A 14,965-nucleotide genomic window follows, 5' to 3' on the forward strand; every position below is an offset into this window, starting at 1 on the left:
CAGGGAGGGGGAGGGGGAGGCACCCGGGAGGGCCTTGGCAATTGGAGCAGCAGGCTCATCCTGAGAGGGAGGGAGGGAGGGAGATGGAGATGGAGATGGAGATGGAGATGGAGAGAGAGAGAGAGAGAGATAGAGAGAGAGAGAGAGAGAGAGAGAGAGAGAGAGAGAGAGAGAGAGAGAGAGAGAGAGAGAGAGAGAGAGAGAGAGAGAGAGGGAGGGAAAGAAGGAGTGGGGGGAAGAGAGAAAGAGAGATATGGAAAAGTAAGTAGGCCGGATTGAAATGATCTTTAGTAGCTATAGAACATTCGGGCTGTCAGTCACCGTTGCTAGGTTACTGGTCAGTGTCTCACGGTAAGGTCACGGTTGTCCAACTTACAGTCGCACCATGACCACAGACAGACAGCAGCAAGAACACAGGAAAACACAGCTTCATCCCAACAGCCACCCTGGAACACACACACAGCCAAACACAGGTTTAGGGTATTAGCACGATCACTGCCACTATCGAGAACGGCAATGTTAAAATCCCTTGTTTGATGATCCCGATGATAATCGGCACAGCATCTGTTGTTTAGTTTAAGCTTGTGTTGCATGTGTCTTTTAGGAAAGATGACTGTTTGCCAGAGGGTCAAAGGTTTTAGTTTTAACTGCTAAAGTCCAGATGTGGCTATTTGTGGCCGCGCTCTCCTGGATAGCACACAAACAGCAACCAGTACTCTGACAGCACCACAGAGCAGCACCGTTTACAAGACTATTATCACAAGTTGTCTTTGTTATAGAGGCAGCTGCAATAACATCAGCACAAACTAAACAAAAATCACAAAATGACAAATAATTCCACTGCAGGTTTTACACTCTAAAGAACAACAGCCTCTCCCGATTTCATTACAAACAAAAAGCTGATTTTTTTACTTGAGTGAAAATCAAACACAGACATGAGGGGGTGGGTAAAGCTTAGTGGTAGAGCGTTTGACTGCAGAATCTAAAAGTCGCAGGTTCAAATCCCCCTCTGTACGTTACTTTGGATAACAGAATACAACACTGTACAAGTTTGTCTGAACTTACCCAGTAAACAGGAGATAAAGAATCGAACAGACAGATAGAGAAGCAGTGAACACTGACTAGCTTGGACCCTCTGCCCAAACGTACACACACCCAGCGCCCACAATGTCGGGTTAATGTTCAACCCAGCATCGATCCACGGACTCCATTAGCCACCAGCTGCTGTAGAAAGACCGGGGTCATGGGCCCAGTTGTTGAATAAAGCAGGATCCATTCCTGACAACAATAGGCACCTCTCCTTTCTTCCCTCCTTCAGGTCGCTTTCTTCACCTCCCTCCATTCTCTCTCTCTTTCCTTCCCTCCTCTAACCCTCTACAGGGAGTCAGGTGGCTGAGCGGTGAGGGAGTCGGGCTAGTAATCTGAAGGTTGCCAGTTCGATTCACGGCCGTGCCAAATGACGTTGTGTCCTCGGGCAAGGCACTTCACCCTACTTGCCTCGGGGGGAATGTCCCTGTACTTACTGTAAGTCGCTCTGGATAAGAGCGTCTGCTAAATGACTAAATGTAAATGTTACCCTACAAGTATGTGAAAAATCCCTACCGACTGGTCTTGAGAGATGTTGACCTGATATGTGAAAAAACCTCAGTGTGTTTTACTTCCTTCTTGTACTGTGATGAAGATGAGGAAGGATGTTTATTCCGCCTCATGCCGCCTGGTTCCAGCCTCACGCCCACACAAGACCTTGGTACCCCCACTATTGCCCCACAATGCACCTTGGCATCAGGCCACGAGGTCCTGCTCTAACCTCAGTGTGTGTGTGTGTGTGTATGCACGATTCTCTATATTCTCTCAAGACTTGTATGTTGATGCTAGGTGGCAGAGAACATTCTAGTCCTTAGATCAAGTTACTCCAGACATTGTTTTGCTCGTGCATATTTTGATCCTACAGCAGATATCCAAGAAGGAGAATATGTTTAAGGGGCATTCATATAAGAGCGTAACTGCTGACAGACCAGCTACGTTTCCTTGCTCTGTGTTTGGGGGCCGTAAAATCGATATGGCCACAAGGTGGAAGTGTAGCTCCGAAAGACAAAGTTACACGAACAGCAGTCGAGCGCCAGCTCCATTCACCTGTCATTTATAAAACATCCTAACATGTATAGCATTCGTTTGTTCAACACTTAGGATACTGATTAATTCACAAGAGTAATAGATAAGATATTGAAGTAATGCCTACGTTGATAAACATAATAATAATTCAAAATGCCGGAATAGTTGCGTAATGTTGAACTAAAATATGCAGGTGCGGTGTCTTGATTTCAATGATGTTGAATTTTTGTAGTCCACTGAATAGTTGCCCAAATAGTGTTATCTTTGTAGCAGATAGATCAACTCACCCGTGGAGAACAGTGTGCAAGGAAAATCACGCAAAGTTAATATTTACAGATTGAAAGGTGTTGGTGCCTGCCTCTCTCTGAGTTTCTGTCTCTCTCTCTCTCTCTCTCTCTCTCTCTCTCTCTCTCTCTCTCTCTCTCTCTCTCTGTCTCTCTCTCTCTCTGTGTCTCTCTCTCTCTCTCTCTCGCACACACACACAGCTCAGATGCCATGTCCTCGGGGCAATCTGAAGTTAGCGTCAACTTTTAGCGCAACTGTCCCACATCATTAGGACAGGAACTAGACCGGGCGAGTGAGCTTTTTTCCATGCAGGGTTCATCGTGTGTGGAGAAGATGTTTTCATCGCTACAGTTTATGTGGTCCTGTAAAAACGGAATGATTCTGTTCCTCGCACCATTCATCCTCCTTCCACTGCCGTTACTCATCAGAACCACGGTAGGCAATGCGTTTAACATTTTATGTATACTTTGATGGAAAATATTGTCTTTACTGTTGGAAATTGCCCGTGGAAAATTGTGACACGTTTTTTAATTTGAGGTCTAGGCCTCAGTAAATCACTAAAGTCAACGTTCTGCGAAATTTCGCTTCAATCTGTAAATTTATTATAAGAAGTCCCACTTGACTCTTTTTGTGTCGGATTCCTCTCAATCTGTCAATAAAAAATATTATACATAAATATGAACATTTCCAACCGTTGATTTACATCTCTGTCAGTCTCTCAATGGACAAGAAGGTTGGGACCTTGCGTGACACGAGGTCGACACATTCCTCCAGCTCGCGCCAGGGGTTAAGACAACAAGGGGGCTTCACAGGGTATTGTGCGCCACCAACTAAATGGTGTCATAACAACCATCCTCTCTCCTCTCACACTTCTCCCCAAAACTCTCATTCCCCATCCCGCGATGAGAGTCCATGTTTTATGTATTGCTCCAAGAACCGTCCAAGCTTCTCAGAATATAAAGTTAACCTCACGCTGCGTGGCTGTTACCTGGGCAACAGCTTGTTCTGGATTCCCCCTGCAAAAGTCTTCTTCAGTTACCTCAGAAGGAGACAAGTAGGACTTTTACGTCCAAGACAAATAAAAGAGTTTAAACCCCGCTATGTGATCCATGTTTTGAGAGAAACGGTCTCAGGAAAGCTCCCCTGAAATACAGGAGGTCTGACTTGAGATACAACGAAAACTTGTAACTTTAACTTAACCCCAGGAGGAAAGTATGAATAATTAGACAAATATAATTTACATTTACATTTAGTCATTTAGCAGACGCTCTTATCCAGAGCGACTTACAGTAAGTACAGGGACATTCTCCCGAGGCAAGTAGGGTGAAGTGCCTTGCCCAAGGACACAACGTCAGTTGGCATGACCGGGAATCAAACTGGCAACCTTCGGATTACTAGCCCGTTTCCCTCACCGCTCAGCCACCTGACTCCCTAGTTGATGAGTCTGAGAAACTGAATCTGGAGAAAGTTGCATGCTGTCACTTAGTCACAGTGTGTGTGTGGTGCAGGAGGCAGGCTGTGCCTATGTGATCGCCCTCATGGCGGTGTACTGGTGTACGGAGGTGCTGCCACTGGCTGTGACCGCTCTGCTGCCCACCGTGCTGTTCCCCTTGCTGGGCATCATGGAGTCCAGAGAGGTACCTCCACCCTCTCTCTCTCTCTATTCCTGTCCATCTCCTTTCTGTCTCTCTCTCTCTTCCCCTCTACCTCTCCCTCTCTCTCTCTCTCTCTCTCTCTCTCTCTCTCTCTCTCTCTCTCTCTCTCTCTCTCTCTCTCTCTCTCTCTCTCTCTCTCACACTCTCACTCTCTCTCTCTCTCTCTCTCTCCTCTCTCTCTCTCTCTCTCTCTCTCTCTCTCTCTCTCTCTCTCCTCCCTTTATCTCTCCCCCTCTCCCTCTCTCGTCCCTGTGTGTGTGTGTTCCCGTCGGGGTGTGTGACTGCTCCTGTGTGCCAGGTGTGCATGCAGTACCTGAAGGACACCAACATGCTGTTTGTGGGCGGCCTGATGGTGGCCGTAGCCGTGGAGACGTGGAACCTTCACAAGAGAATAGCCCTCAGGGTTCTTCTCGTCGTCGGGGTGCGTCCCGCCCTGTGAGTACGCACACCAGCCCTTTAATCCACAACAGGTCACGGTGTAGGCCGCCAAATTGGGATTATCGTTTTGTCGTTTGTCGCCATCTCTCGACCGACCTCGTCCCTCTCCCCTGTCCCAGGTTGATGCTGGGCTTCATGGGAGTGACGGCCTTCCTGTCCATGTGGATCAGCAACACGGCCACCACCGCCATGATGGTCCCCATCGTCCAGGCCGTGCTGGAGCAGCTCCGGAGCCCCCCCGCGGGCCAGCAGCATGGTACGGCCCAGAGGGACGATCACCTCACGGAGCCTTCCATCAACGGGTACTCTGAGGGGAAACCCATCAGCCTACAAGACATGGAGCCGGTGGATGGAGAGGGGCAGGTGGACAAGCCGGAGCCCCAGGATAAACCTCCGTCTGAAGGCCCAGCGGAGAAGCCCAACAATGGGCAGGGTGAGACTGCAACACCCCCTCCTCCATCCCACCCATTCACACAACACACAACCTCCATCCACACAACACACAACAACTCCCAGATCAGACAGTTACATTAGAGAAGAGAGGGCCGCCCGCACAGTGAAGCCTAAAGCTCGCTGACATTCCGCGAGAACCCAGTGTTCTCCCTGCCTTTACATTCCGTCAGATGGATGCTTTCAGATGGTAACCGAGTAACCATCCCATAACGAAAGACAGTCTGTTCAACTAACAGCTGGTGTCTGACTCCTTCTCATCCAGTGGTCGTCTCCATGGTGGAGGGGAGGAGGGAAGGAGGCGAGGAGGGGGAGGAAGAGGAGGAGGAGAGGATGAAGATGTGTAAGGCCCTGACGCTGTGTGTGTGTTACTCTGCCAGCATTGGGGGGACTGCCACTCTCACGGGCACCGGGCCCAACCTGGTGCTCGTAGGACAGATGAGTCAGTACGTACAGCACACACACACACACACACTACACCTTCATGAACAAACCTCCTCAGCTCTGACACAACCCTCCCACCTCCACCCTCAGGCTCTTCCCCCAGAACGGGGACGTGATCAACTTTGCTTCCTGGTTCGTCTTCGCCTTCCCCACCATGGTCCTCATGCTGGTCCTGGCCTGGCTCTGGCTCCAAGGCCTCTTCCTCGGTTTCAAGTGAGTGTTGCCAGGCTGAAACCCTACACGTGTCTGGGGACAGTCGGCAAGTAGGGTTTGGTACAGGGAGCCATTGAGGTGTGAGGATGCAGTGAAGCACAGCCTTTACTGGAAACGTCATGAGTTGAATTATTGATTCTGTTCCCATCTTGATTCAAAGGTCATTGCCCGAGCCAGGAGCTTGATAGTTGGCTGGAGCTAAAGAGCATTCTTGTGTTTGCATTTATTGCTTTGTCTCCGTGTCTCTATCTGACTCTTCGCTCTCTAGTTCTTTCTATCTCTCTGAGTCTCCCTCTCTATCTTCCCCTGTCTCTCTCTCTCTCTTGTTCTCTCTATCTTTCTGAGTCTCTCTCTCTCTCCCCTCTCATTCTCTTTCTCTCTCTCCCTCCCTCTCTCCCTCTCTCCCTCCCTCTCTCTCTCTCTCTCTCTCCCTCCAGCCTGAGGCGTACGTGGGGCTGCGGGGCGGTGCGGACAGAGAAGGAGCGGGCGGCGTACTCGGTGATCCGCGAGGAGTACCGCCGGCTGGGGCCCATGTGCTACGGAGAGCTCAGCGTCCTGGCTCTCTTCCTCCTGCTGGTCGCGCTGTGGTTCACCAGAGACCCTCGCTTCGTGGACGGCTGGGCCACCCACCTGTTCAACGCCAAGGCTGAGTATGTATGCTCAGCACACACACGCGCACACACACGCCAAGACACGCCACGCCATTGGCACGCGTGCACACGCACAGACGCGCTGCATGCTAAGCACGCACAGGAACATACACACATGCATCGATACACGCACACATACATTGTCATTTAGCAGACGCTCTTATCCAGAGCGACTTACAGTAAGTACAGGGACATTCTCCCGAGGAAAGTAGTGTGAAGTGCCTTGCCCAAGGACACAACGTCCTTTATCACAGCCGGGAATCGAACTAGCAACCTTCTGAATAATAGCCTGATTCCCTAACCGCTCACCCATCTGACACACCATGTTACGAGAGATGCTTGCGTGTTGTGTCACGTGTGTGATCTGAGAAGACAGTTACCTCAGATGTCCTTAGACGTCCTTAGATGAAATGAACATCACAAACCTGACGGGACACGAAACACATTGAAAGACAAACAAGCGCTGACTAAACCGGTCAGGTGCAAAGGTTCATCCAAAAGAATTGTCTCTCTGAACCTGACACGTTTAGGGGAACTCTTTCTCTCTCACATGTACATGTTGCAACTACATTTGTGTGACAAACCGATCGATGTTGCACGTTGGTACATACACTGTGTTCTTTCTCATCAGCTGGTCCCATCGCTGTCCACAATTGTCAGACACACACACACACACTGCACTGGAGGAAGCTGGAGTGAGGACTGTGTGTGTGTGGGGGGGGGGGGGGGAGGGGTCAGGTGATTCAGTTCAAGTTCAAACAGTGACTGACGCGACAAAATGGGTATTTTCCTGGTTGAGTCACAGTAGGATGTAAGTAAGTAAGTAAGTAAGTAAGTAAGTAAGTAAGTAAGACTTTATTTATATAGCACATTTCATACAAGAATTGTAGCTCAAGGTGCTTTACATAAAATCAATAAAAACAATAATACAAGTGATAAACAATTCAAACAAAAATAAAAATCCCAATAAGATCTCTGTTCAAGAGAGAAAACAACTTTAAAAAGTAGGAAAACCCTTTTGAGATAAAATTACTTAAATGCTTCGGTAAAAAGGTAGGTTTTAAGCTGTCTTTTAAAAATGTCTAGAGTGTTTGCTTCCCTAATATTTATGGGTAATTTGTTCCATAGTTTTGGGGCGTAATTGACAAAGGCTGAATCACCAATCTTCTTATGACTGCTTCTGGTGACCTCTAATAGGCCTGCATTTGATGATCGCAGTGTTATAGCTGGTGTGTAGTTTATATAGGAGTTAGCAATGTAGCTAGGTCCTTGTCCGTGTAGAGCTTTGTATGTGAGGAAAAGGACCTTAAAGTCAATTCTGAAGGTAACAGGGAGCCAGTGTAAAGTAGCTAGGACAGGACTAATGTGTTCTCTCCTTTTAGTTTGGTTAATAATCTAGCTGCAGAATTTTGAATGACCTGTAGTCTTTCAGTGGTTTTCTTGGGAAGACCAGTGAAAAGTGTGTTACAGTAGTCCAGCCGGCTGGATATAAAAGAATGAATTAACTTCTCTGCATCATTTTGGTTTATGAATGGTCGTACCTTTGCTATATTCCTCAGGTGAAAGAAAGCTGTTTTGGTCACTTTATTAATGTGAGAGTTGAAATTCAAATCTGAGTCCAGGATTACACCGAGACTCGTCACCTCTGGTTTAAGACAGGGGGTTAAGCCTCCAAGATTCTTAATAAGCATCTCTCTTTTGGATTTGGGGCCACATAGTAGGACTTCGGTTTTGTCTTCATTTAATTTAAGAAAGTTATCATTCATCCATTTGTTTATTGCCAACAGGCAGTTGGTAATGGAATTGATGGCCGTTGCATCGTTGTGAAATGTTGAGCTGCCTGTCAATGTCTGGCTCATCCCTCCCTCCCTCCCTCCCCTCCCTCCCCTCCCCTCCCCTCCCCTCCCCTCCCTCCCCTCCCCTCCCCTCCCCTCCCCTCCCCTCCCCTCTCCCCTCCCTCCCTCCCCTCCTCCCTCCCTCCCTCCCTCCCTCCCCTCTCTCCCTCCAGGTATGTAACTGACGCCACGGTGGCAATGTTCGTAGCCATGCTGCTGTTCGTCTTGCCTCTGAACCCCCTCGTTTCCTCTTCTCCTGGAGGCCACAGAGTCCTGACAGCACAGGTCACACACACACACACACACACCTACACACTGCCTCTCACACACAGTCATGTGACAGGTGTGTCGTCTCTGCAGGGCCCCGGTCCCAGAGCCCCGTCCCAGCCCTGCTCACCTGGCAGGTGACCCAGAAGAAGATGCCCTGGAACATCGTGCTGCTTCTCGGGGGGGGGTTCGCCTTGGCCAAGGGCAGCGAGGTGTGTGTGTGTGGGGGGGTGGAGGAGAGAGAGGGGGGGGGGTTCGCCTGGGCCAAGGGCAGCGAGGTGTGTGGGTGGGGGGGTGGAGGAGAGAGAGGGGGGGGGGGGTTCGCCTGGGCCAAGGGCAGCGAGGTGTGTGTGTGTGGGGGGTGGAGGAGAGAGAGGGGGGGGGTTCGCCTGGGCCAAGGGCAGCGAGGTGTGTGTGGGTGGAGGGGGGGGCTTGTGTGGTAAATGTCGGGGAATGTTCTTGAACTTACTGTAAGTAGCTCTGGATAAGAGCGTCTGCTAAATGACTAAATGTAAATGTCATGTGTTTTTAGGATCCGTAATATTGTGTACTGACCTTCTGTGCATGTGCCTGTGTATATATGTACATGTGTGTATGTGTGTGTCCAGGTCTCTGGGTTGTCCCGGTGGCTGGGTGACCAGCTGACCCCTCTACACTTCATCCCTCCCTGGGCCATCGCCATCATTCTTTGCCTCCTCATCGCCGTCTTCACTGAATGTGCCAGCAACGTTGCCACGGCGACACTGTTCCTTCCCATCCTGGCGTCGATGGTAAACACACGCACACACACCACACACGCACACACAGTTCCATGATGCAGGTCAGTGTCCAGTTCCCGTTTCCCAGAACAGCAGGGTTCTATGAAGTGTGTGTGTGTGTGTGTGAGAGCAGCGGTCCGACCCTACCTGCACTCAGGTTTCCTTTTGATAGTGCTGGAATGTGGGCGTGAATAGACTCGGTCAATTCAGGACCAGGAGCCAGACTAACCACCACTGTGCCTCAGAGAAAAGCAAGAGAAGGGAGAAGTGAGGAGAACGGGAACGACAGGTAGAGAGATAAACCCTGTGAACGAGTGAAATCCCAGAGAGAGAGAGAACAGAGACAGAGAGAGAGATAGAGAGAGACTGAGAACTGCAGAGGGTTGTGTTTACATTAACATGTCGAGTCTATACTGGATATCTGTACGTAGGCTGAGTCGTATCTTGTTCATTCTGAAATCTGTCAACCATTTACTCTCTCTCTCTCTCTCTCTCTCTCTCTCTCTCTCTCTCTCTCTCTCTCTCTCCCTCACACACAATGCAACGTGTCCATGTTTGAATACCTATGCCCTTGTTAGGCCACCCTTGTAGCGCACAATACAAACAACATAGAACAATGAGCGTGGGCTGTGTGTTGTGCTTCAGTCCCAGTCCATCAGAGTGAACCCTCTCTATGTGATGGTCCCCTGCACCCTCAGCGCCTCGTTTGCCTTCATGCTGCCAGTGGCCACGCCCCTAACGCCATCGTCTTCTCCTACGGCTACCTGAAGGTGTCGGACATGGTGAGCATCAGGATGGCCGGCCTACCTGTGTCAGGTGACACTGGGCAACCGAACAACACTGTATGAACTTCGCATGTGTTTCGTTTCAATCATCGTTTCTGTAGTCATCATCGCTCCTCATCCTCTCGATTTCCTCCGCCTCCCTCCTCATCCCCCCTCATCCCTCCATCCCCACCCACCCTCCCTACATCCATCCCTCCCTCCCTCTCTCTCTCTCTCCACCCTGCCAGGCCAGGACAGGCTGATGATGAACATCATTGGGATCCTCTGCATCACGCTGGCCATCAACGCTGGGGCAGAATCATATTCGACCTGGACACCTTCCCTGCATGGGCCAACACACCGCCGCTGCCATCAGCCTCGGGGGATGAGGAGGGAGGGTGAGGGGAGGGTGAGGGGGGGTCTGGGAGGTGAGGCGGCGTGAGGGTGAGGTGATGGGGGTCTGGGGAGGTGAGGGGGGGTGAGGGGAGGGTGGGTGAGGGGAGGGTGGGGGGGTGGGTGAGGGGAGGTGAGGTGAGGGGGGGGGTAGGGGAGGGGGGTTTAGGGGAGGGGGGGTGAGGGGAGGGGGGTCTGGGAGGTGAGGGGGGGTGAGGGTGAGGGGAGGTGGGGGGGGGGTTAGGGGAGGGGGGGGTAGGGGAGGTGAGGGGGGTGAGGGTGAGGGGAGGTGGGGGGGGGGGGTTAGGGGAGGGGGGGTTAGGGGAGGGGGGGGGTTGAGGGAAGGGGGGGGTAGGGGAGGGAGGCATGAGGAGGGCCCTCAGAGGCTGGGTACTCCAGTCTAGACACAGAGGCAGCGTCCACCTCTCCCAGACCAGTAGTACCAGACCAGTAGACCTGTAGTAAGACATGACTGACCACCTCACCTGACAGCTAAAGGCCACATGGACTGCCTTACGGGTTTAGTGCAACCAAGTTGTTTCTGAGGTTTTTTTTAAATACACTGTGAATTCATGCAGACACACACACACAAACACACAAACTTTTATAACCATGAACATGCAAAACTTAGCTGCTGTACTCTGACTGAAAATGGGGAAACCGCAAGGATATGGATGTTCATGTCGAAATACAAGTCATGTTTTAATTAATACGCATTATTGACAATGTGTCAGAGTGGAAATGGAAACGATGATTTCCATATTTTAATGGAAATATAAAATTGAATAAAATCCCTTTTATATATATATTTTTTGTATAGTTATCTATGTAAATTGCTGATTTTTGTAAATCTATTTTATTAGAGTTCTATTAGATAACAGTTGTTTTTGTATGAAAAATGTCTGGATGTTCTTCATATAAAGCTTGAAATTGTTTTAAAAACTGTTATAAAAACAATAAAATATTACCTTCGAGGTTGAACAGCAATCAGTTTGCCGATATTCTGTATTTTGTTAATGACAGCAAGTGACAGATACACACTTCTCTCTCATATGGCAGCACAGTGCAGAGCATTAGACTGCAGATTGAGATGCTGCGGGTTTCAATTCCCCGCTTTTTTGGGGGAGAAAGAAAAGCGGTCTGCTAAATGAATACATTATTATCAAAACATCAACCCCATCTTCTCTAATTCCTTCTAATTCACAAAGGAACTCGTCCAGTCTAAAGTGCTTAGTTGTTTACCTACCACACGCACACCGTTTCTCGGACCACTTTCATTCCCTCCGTGTTATAGGTTAAAGTTCACAGAAAGCTTCAGGCGAGTAGAACAACTGTCAACTATTCACCTGACTCATCCCTGAGCAAAACAAGAGGGAAAAGCCCTGGGCATTTCATTCAGTCAACCTGTTGGTCAGAAGAACAAATAGTTTATCTATTCATTTGAATTCACGTGGTGCAACCTTTTACTCTCAATCTGTTGCCTTTGAGTGACCCATGAGATTCCCAGTTCAACCATTTCTCACGCTGAGAAGTAAGGGATAATTTACCCCGCTCTATAATGGACGATGCGCGTACGCACACTGAGATTATAGTTGTCTCGAGTTATACAGAGTTAATAAAACATCTCCAGCCAGCTAACCCCATGGCAGAGAAAAAGACGTTCCGGGGAAGTTCAGATCAAATATCTCACGTAAACACGATTTGCAGAAAGGTAAACTACAGAGCGTTAGTGATGTAAAAGTAACATTTGTTAAATGCTGCCCTCTTGTGTTTGACTAAGGGTCTTGCATGGGATTTAAATGGTCGGAAACTGAAGTAAAAAATTAAGGGGTTAGCGATTTACGGCAGATGTAGTGTCTGTTATTTATCAGAACGCAAAGATTAACACAGACATTACAACATTTTGTTGACCAACTACCGAAAATATATTTATCGTTTCTATTTAATTAGCGAATGTACGTTTGCTCGGGAGCATCCAAAGACAATGGCAGGAGTAATGGAAACAGGTTTGACACTATTACATTTAGGTAGCTAAACACATTACCGTAGCTAGCTGGTTAGCTCACAGCTAACGTGTTTACATGTTTATATTTTCAGATGAGCAGGCGAGAAACCGCTTTCAGTCAGAGCTGGAGTTCGTACAGTGTTTGGCCAACCCGAATTACTTGAATTGTGAGTCCATTCGTATTGAATACGTTATTTGTAAAAACGGCAACACAAGAATAGGGGAGAGTGTGGTGATATGTGCCAGTTTTTTACTTAAAGTGACTTTAAAGCGAGGCCATGACAGTAATGCTTCCAACTAAAATATGTACACATATTTCAGGATGTGGTGCATCCCTGGGAACAGTCACGTTGGATCTGAAATATAGTATTTAAGAAATATAGCTTTCTGAAAAAAAGTGGTCTGGTGGTCCAACTTGCCCCCGGTGCGGGGTAAGTTGTGCCTTTTAGAGAGAGTACTTTGAGGAACAAAGTTGAGTTCAAATGGAAAAAAATATTCAGAACAAAATGAAATTCAACTGAAGACCGAATTGACTGCAAGTCTCTTCACAGGTCTGGCACAACTTACCCCAGGCCCTTTGACACGACTTACCCCAGGCCCTTTGGCACAACTTACCCCAGGCCCTTTGGCACAAATCGCCCCAATCCCACGTTTTTGTGTGCTTACCTCTCATGCAATGAGGCTCTCTTCTTTGCAGGATGAGTAAAATGACTGACTCTTCAAAAATGTGTGGTCACATGACCAAATCCTTCTATGGTTCCCTAGAAACGGGGTGGCACAACTTCCCTGCTGGCACAATCGCCCCATTCTCCCCTATACATAATTGCGGTCACTATTGCAACTGTGTGTACATGCTTTTTTACTTTGTAACTCTCCAGTCCTAGCCCAGAGAGGCTATCTTCGAGAGAAGCCGTTTGTAAACTATCTGAAGTACTTACTTTACTGGAAGGAGCCAGAGTACGCGAAGTTCCTCAAGTAAGTGTCTGCAGGTCAAGAGGTTGCAAGTTCAAATACCCTCTCCCCCCCTACACACACACACACACACACACACACACACGTGACTGTCAACCCTCTCTTGTTGTACGCTATATCAGTGATTCTCAAACCTTTTTTCGCACCCATATTTATCATATAAATGCATATTTATCTTCATTATTTCCTCTCGTATTTTTCCATTTTGCACTTTCTCTCACGCAACCACTGATTTAAACACCATCTCTGTTTCTCTTGAACCACAGGTATCCCCACTGCCTGCACATGCTGGAACTGCTGCAGTACGAACACTTCCGGAAGGAGCTGGTGAACGCCCAGTGTGCCAAGTTCATCGACGAGCAGCAGCTGCTACACTGGCAGCATTACTCCCGCAAGCGCACCCGCCTCCAGCAGGCCCTGGCAGAGCAGCAGCAACAGCAGCCGACTCACGGCAACGCCACGGCCAAGTGAGGGGGTGTGAGGGAGGGAGTGTGTGTGAGAGAGAGTGTGAGAGACAGTGAGAGAGTGAGTTAGAGTGAGTTAGAGAGAGTGTGAGAGAGAGAGTTTTTTTTATGTAGAGGAATGTGATGTATCGCTACCATGTTTGTGTTAATGGCATTGTGTTATAAAATATCTTTTTTTCTGTAAAAAAACTGACTTTGTGTTTTTCGTACCTTGGTAAGAAGAGGTGCAATCATATGTTTGTAATTATTTTACGACTATGGCTGATATGACAACCCCCTCCGACAAGTAAGATTTTTGCACACATTTCATATTCTGCGATACCATCTTACTTGTCGGAGGACCAGTTAGAATCATGCAGGCAGCTTGTGGTGCACAGCTTATCTGTAAATTTACATTTATTCATTTACCAGACGCTTTTATCCAAAGCGACTTCCAAGAGAGAGCTTTACAAAAAAGCATAGAACACTGATCATAACGAGATAGCCCCAAACATTGCGGGTAACCAAAACATGAAGCATACATTGTGAAGAACCAAATAAGTGCCAAAGGCAAGAACCATAAGAGCATGTAGTTAAACAAGTTACAATTAAACAACATGAACCTCAAAAGTGTACCTGTAGAAAGCAAGCAACCATAATATATTTCACAGCGAGTACAAGAATTGCAGGAGATTATCTGTTATCATAATTACACAATTTTATGGCTTCAGTTGGTTCGGGTCAAAGAATAGTAAAGCTTTCTAGGAAACTGCTCACATGCACAAACACACAAAGTTCAGTAGGTTACTGTACTCTGGCACTGTACGTTACTACAGTAAGTTGCTGTAAATTAATAATATACCACATAGATAGGAAGGAGACCATTTTTGCATTTCCAGGATATTTTTTATGTTTGGATTCAACCAAAATTAACAACACATTACAGAGATACAGAGGGGGTTGGTGAAGTATAAATGTGACGTAAACGATGTACAGTTATAGAACGCTGCATAGAAACTGGTTGCCATGATAACAAACATGGTAGATCTACTTGTTTGTGGCAGAATCTGTTAACTGCCACTCCCTAAATATATTGTTCCCGTAAGATGAAAAGCAACGTTGCTTTTTGAACACCGGGATGTCTTACTCTTGTTCTGGGGTAGAAATCGGAAGGGGGTGTCGTGGGAGATTGATTATGGGGTGGCAAGGCAAAATAGAAGAAGGTAACCCCAGGTTAGGTTCTGGGGCCTAAAATGGCTGACTCCTAACTGCGTAGGTGAA

The 14,965-nt window shown here is 48.0% G+C and overlaps 2 protein-coding genes and 1 pseudogene across 4 annotated transcripts in view; 2 read left to right on the plus strand and 1 right to left on the minus strand.

Annotated features, from left to right (window-relative positions):
- The window catches only part of LOC134013879 (alpha-2-antiplasmin-like), a 6,408-nt gene extending 3,884 nt beyond the window's left edge, over nt 1-2,524 (minus strand). The window contains exons 1-3 of one of the 3 annotated variants that reach the window (XM_062453639.1): nt 2,400-2,524; nt 377-446; nt 1-60 (exon numbers count right to left, since the gene is read on the minus strand). The exon at nt 1-60 is cut by the window's left edge and continues 184 nt beyond it. In XM_062453639.1, the coding sequence (XP_062309623.1) occupies nt 1-60; nt 377-433 (117 nt within the window). In that variant the 5' untranslated portion in view covers nt 434-446; nt 2,400-2,524. Of the gene's footprint in view, nt 61-376; nt 447-935; nt 955-1,065; nt 1,274-2,399 lie in introns of those variants that run through there. The other 2 variants (XM_062453638.1, XM_062453637.1) reach the window with 2 other exon arrangements.
- A 43-nt stretch (nt 2,525-2,567) lies between these two features.
- On the plus strand, nt 2,568-10,273 carry LOC134013496 (Na(+)/citrate cotransporter-like; annotated as a pseudogene).
- A 1,806-nt stretch (nt 10,274-12,079) lies between these two features.
- Nucleotides 12,080-13,866, plus strand: med31 (mediator complex subunit 31). Its single transcript, XM_062453576.1, has 4 exons — nt 12,080-12,270; nt 12,362-12,436; nt 13,148-13,244; nt 13,508-13,866. Exons 1-4 carry the CDS (start codon nt 12,249-12,251, stop codon nt 13,710-13,712), a joined length of 399 nt encoding a protein of 132 aa, XP_062309560.1. The 5' UTR covers nt 12,080-12,248; the 3' UTR covers nt 13,713-13,866.
- The last annotated feature ends 1,099 nt before the right edge of the window (nt 13,867-14,965 follow it).

This window comes from Osmerus eperlanus, chromosome 27 (genome assembly GCF_963692335.1).
Source record: "Osmerus eperlanus chromosome 27, fOsmEpe2.1, whole genome shotgun sequence".
In the NCBI taxonomy this organism is placed as follows: Eukaryota; Metazoa; Chordata; class Actinopteri; order Osmeriformes; family Osmeridae; genus Osmerus; species Osmerus eperlanus.

Bases quoted from the DNA above. Each gene is read 5' to 3' on its own strand.
- med31 (XM_062453576.1), top strand. From the start codon at position 12,249: ATGGCAGGAGTAATGGAAACAG. The intron at 12,271-12,361 runs GTTTGACACTAT...TTATATTTTCAG, and splicing joins GGCAGGAGTAATGGAAACAG to ATGAGCAGGCGAGAAACCGC. The intron at 12,437-13,147 runs GTGAGTCCATTC...GTAACTCTCCAG, and splicing joins CAACCCGAATTACTTGAATT to TCCTAGCCCAGAGAGGCTAT.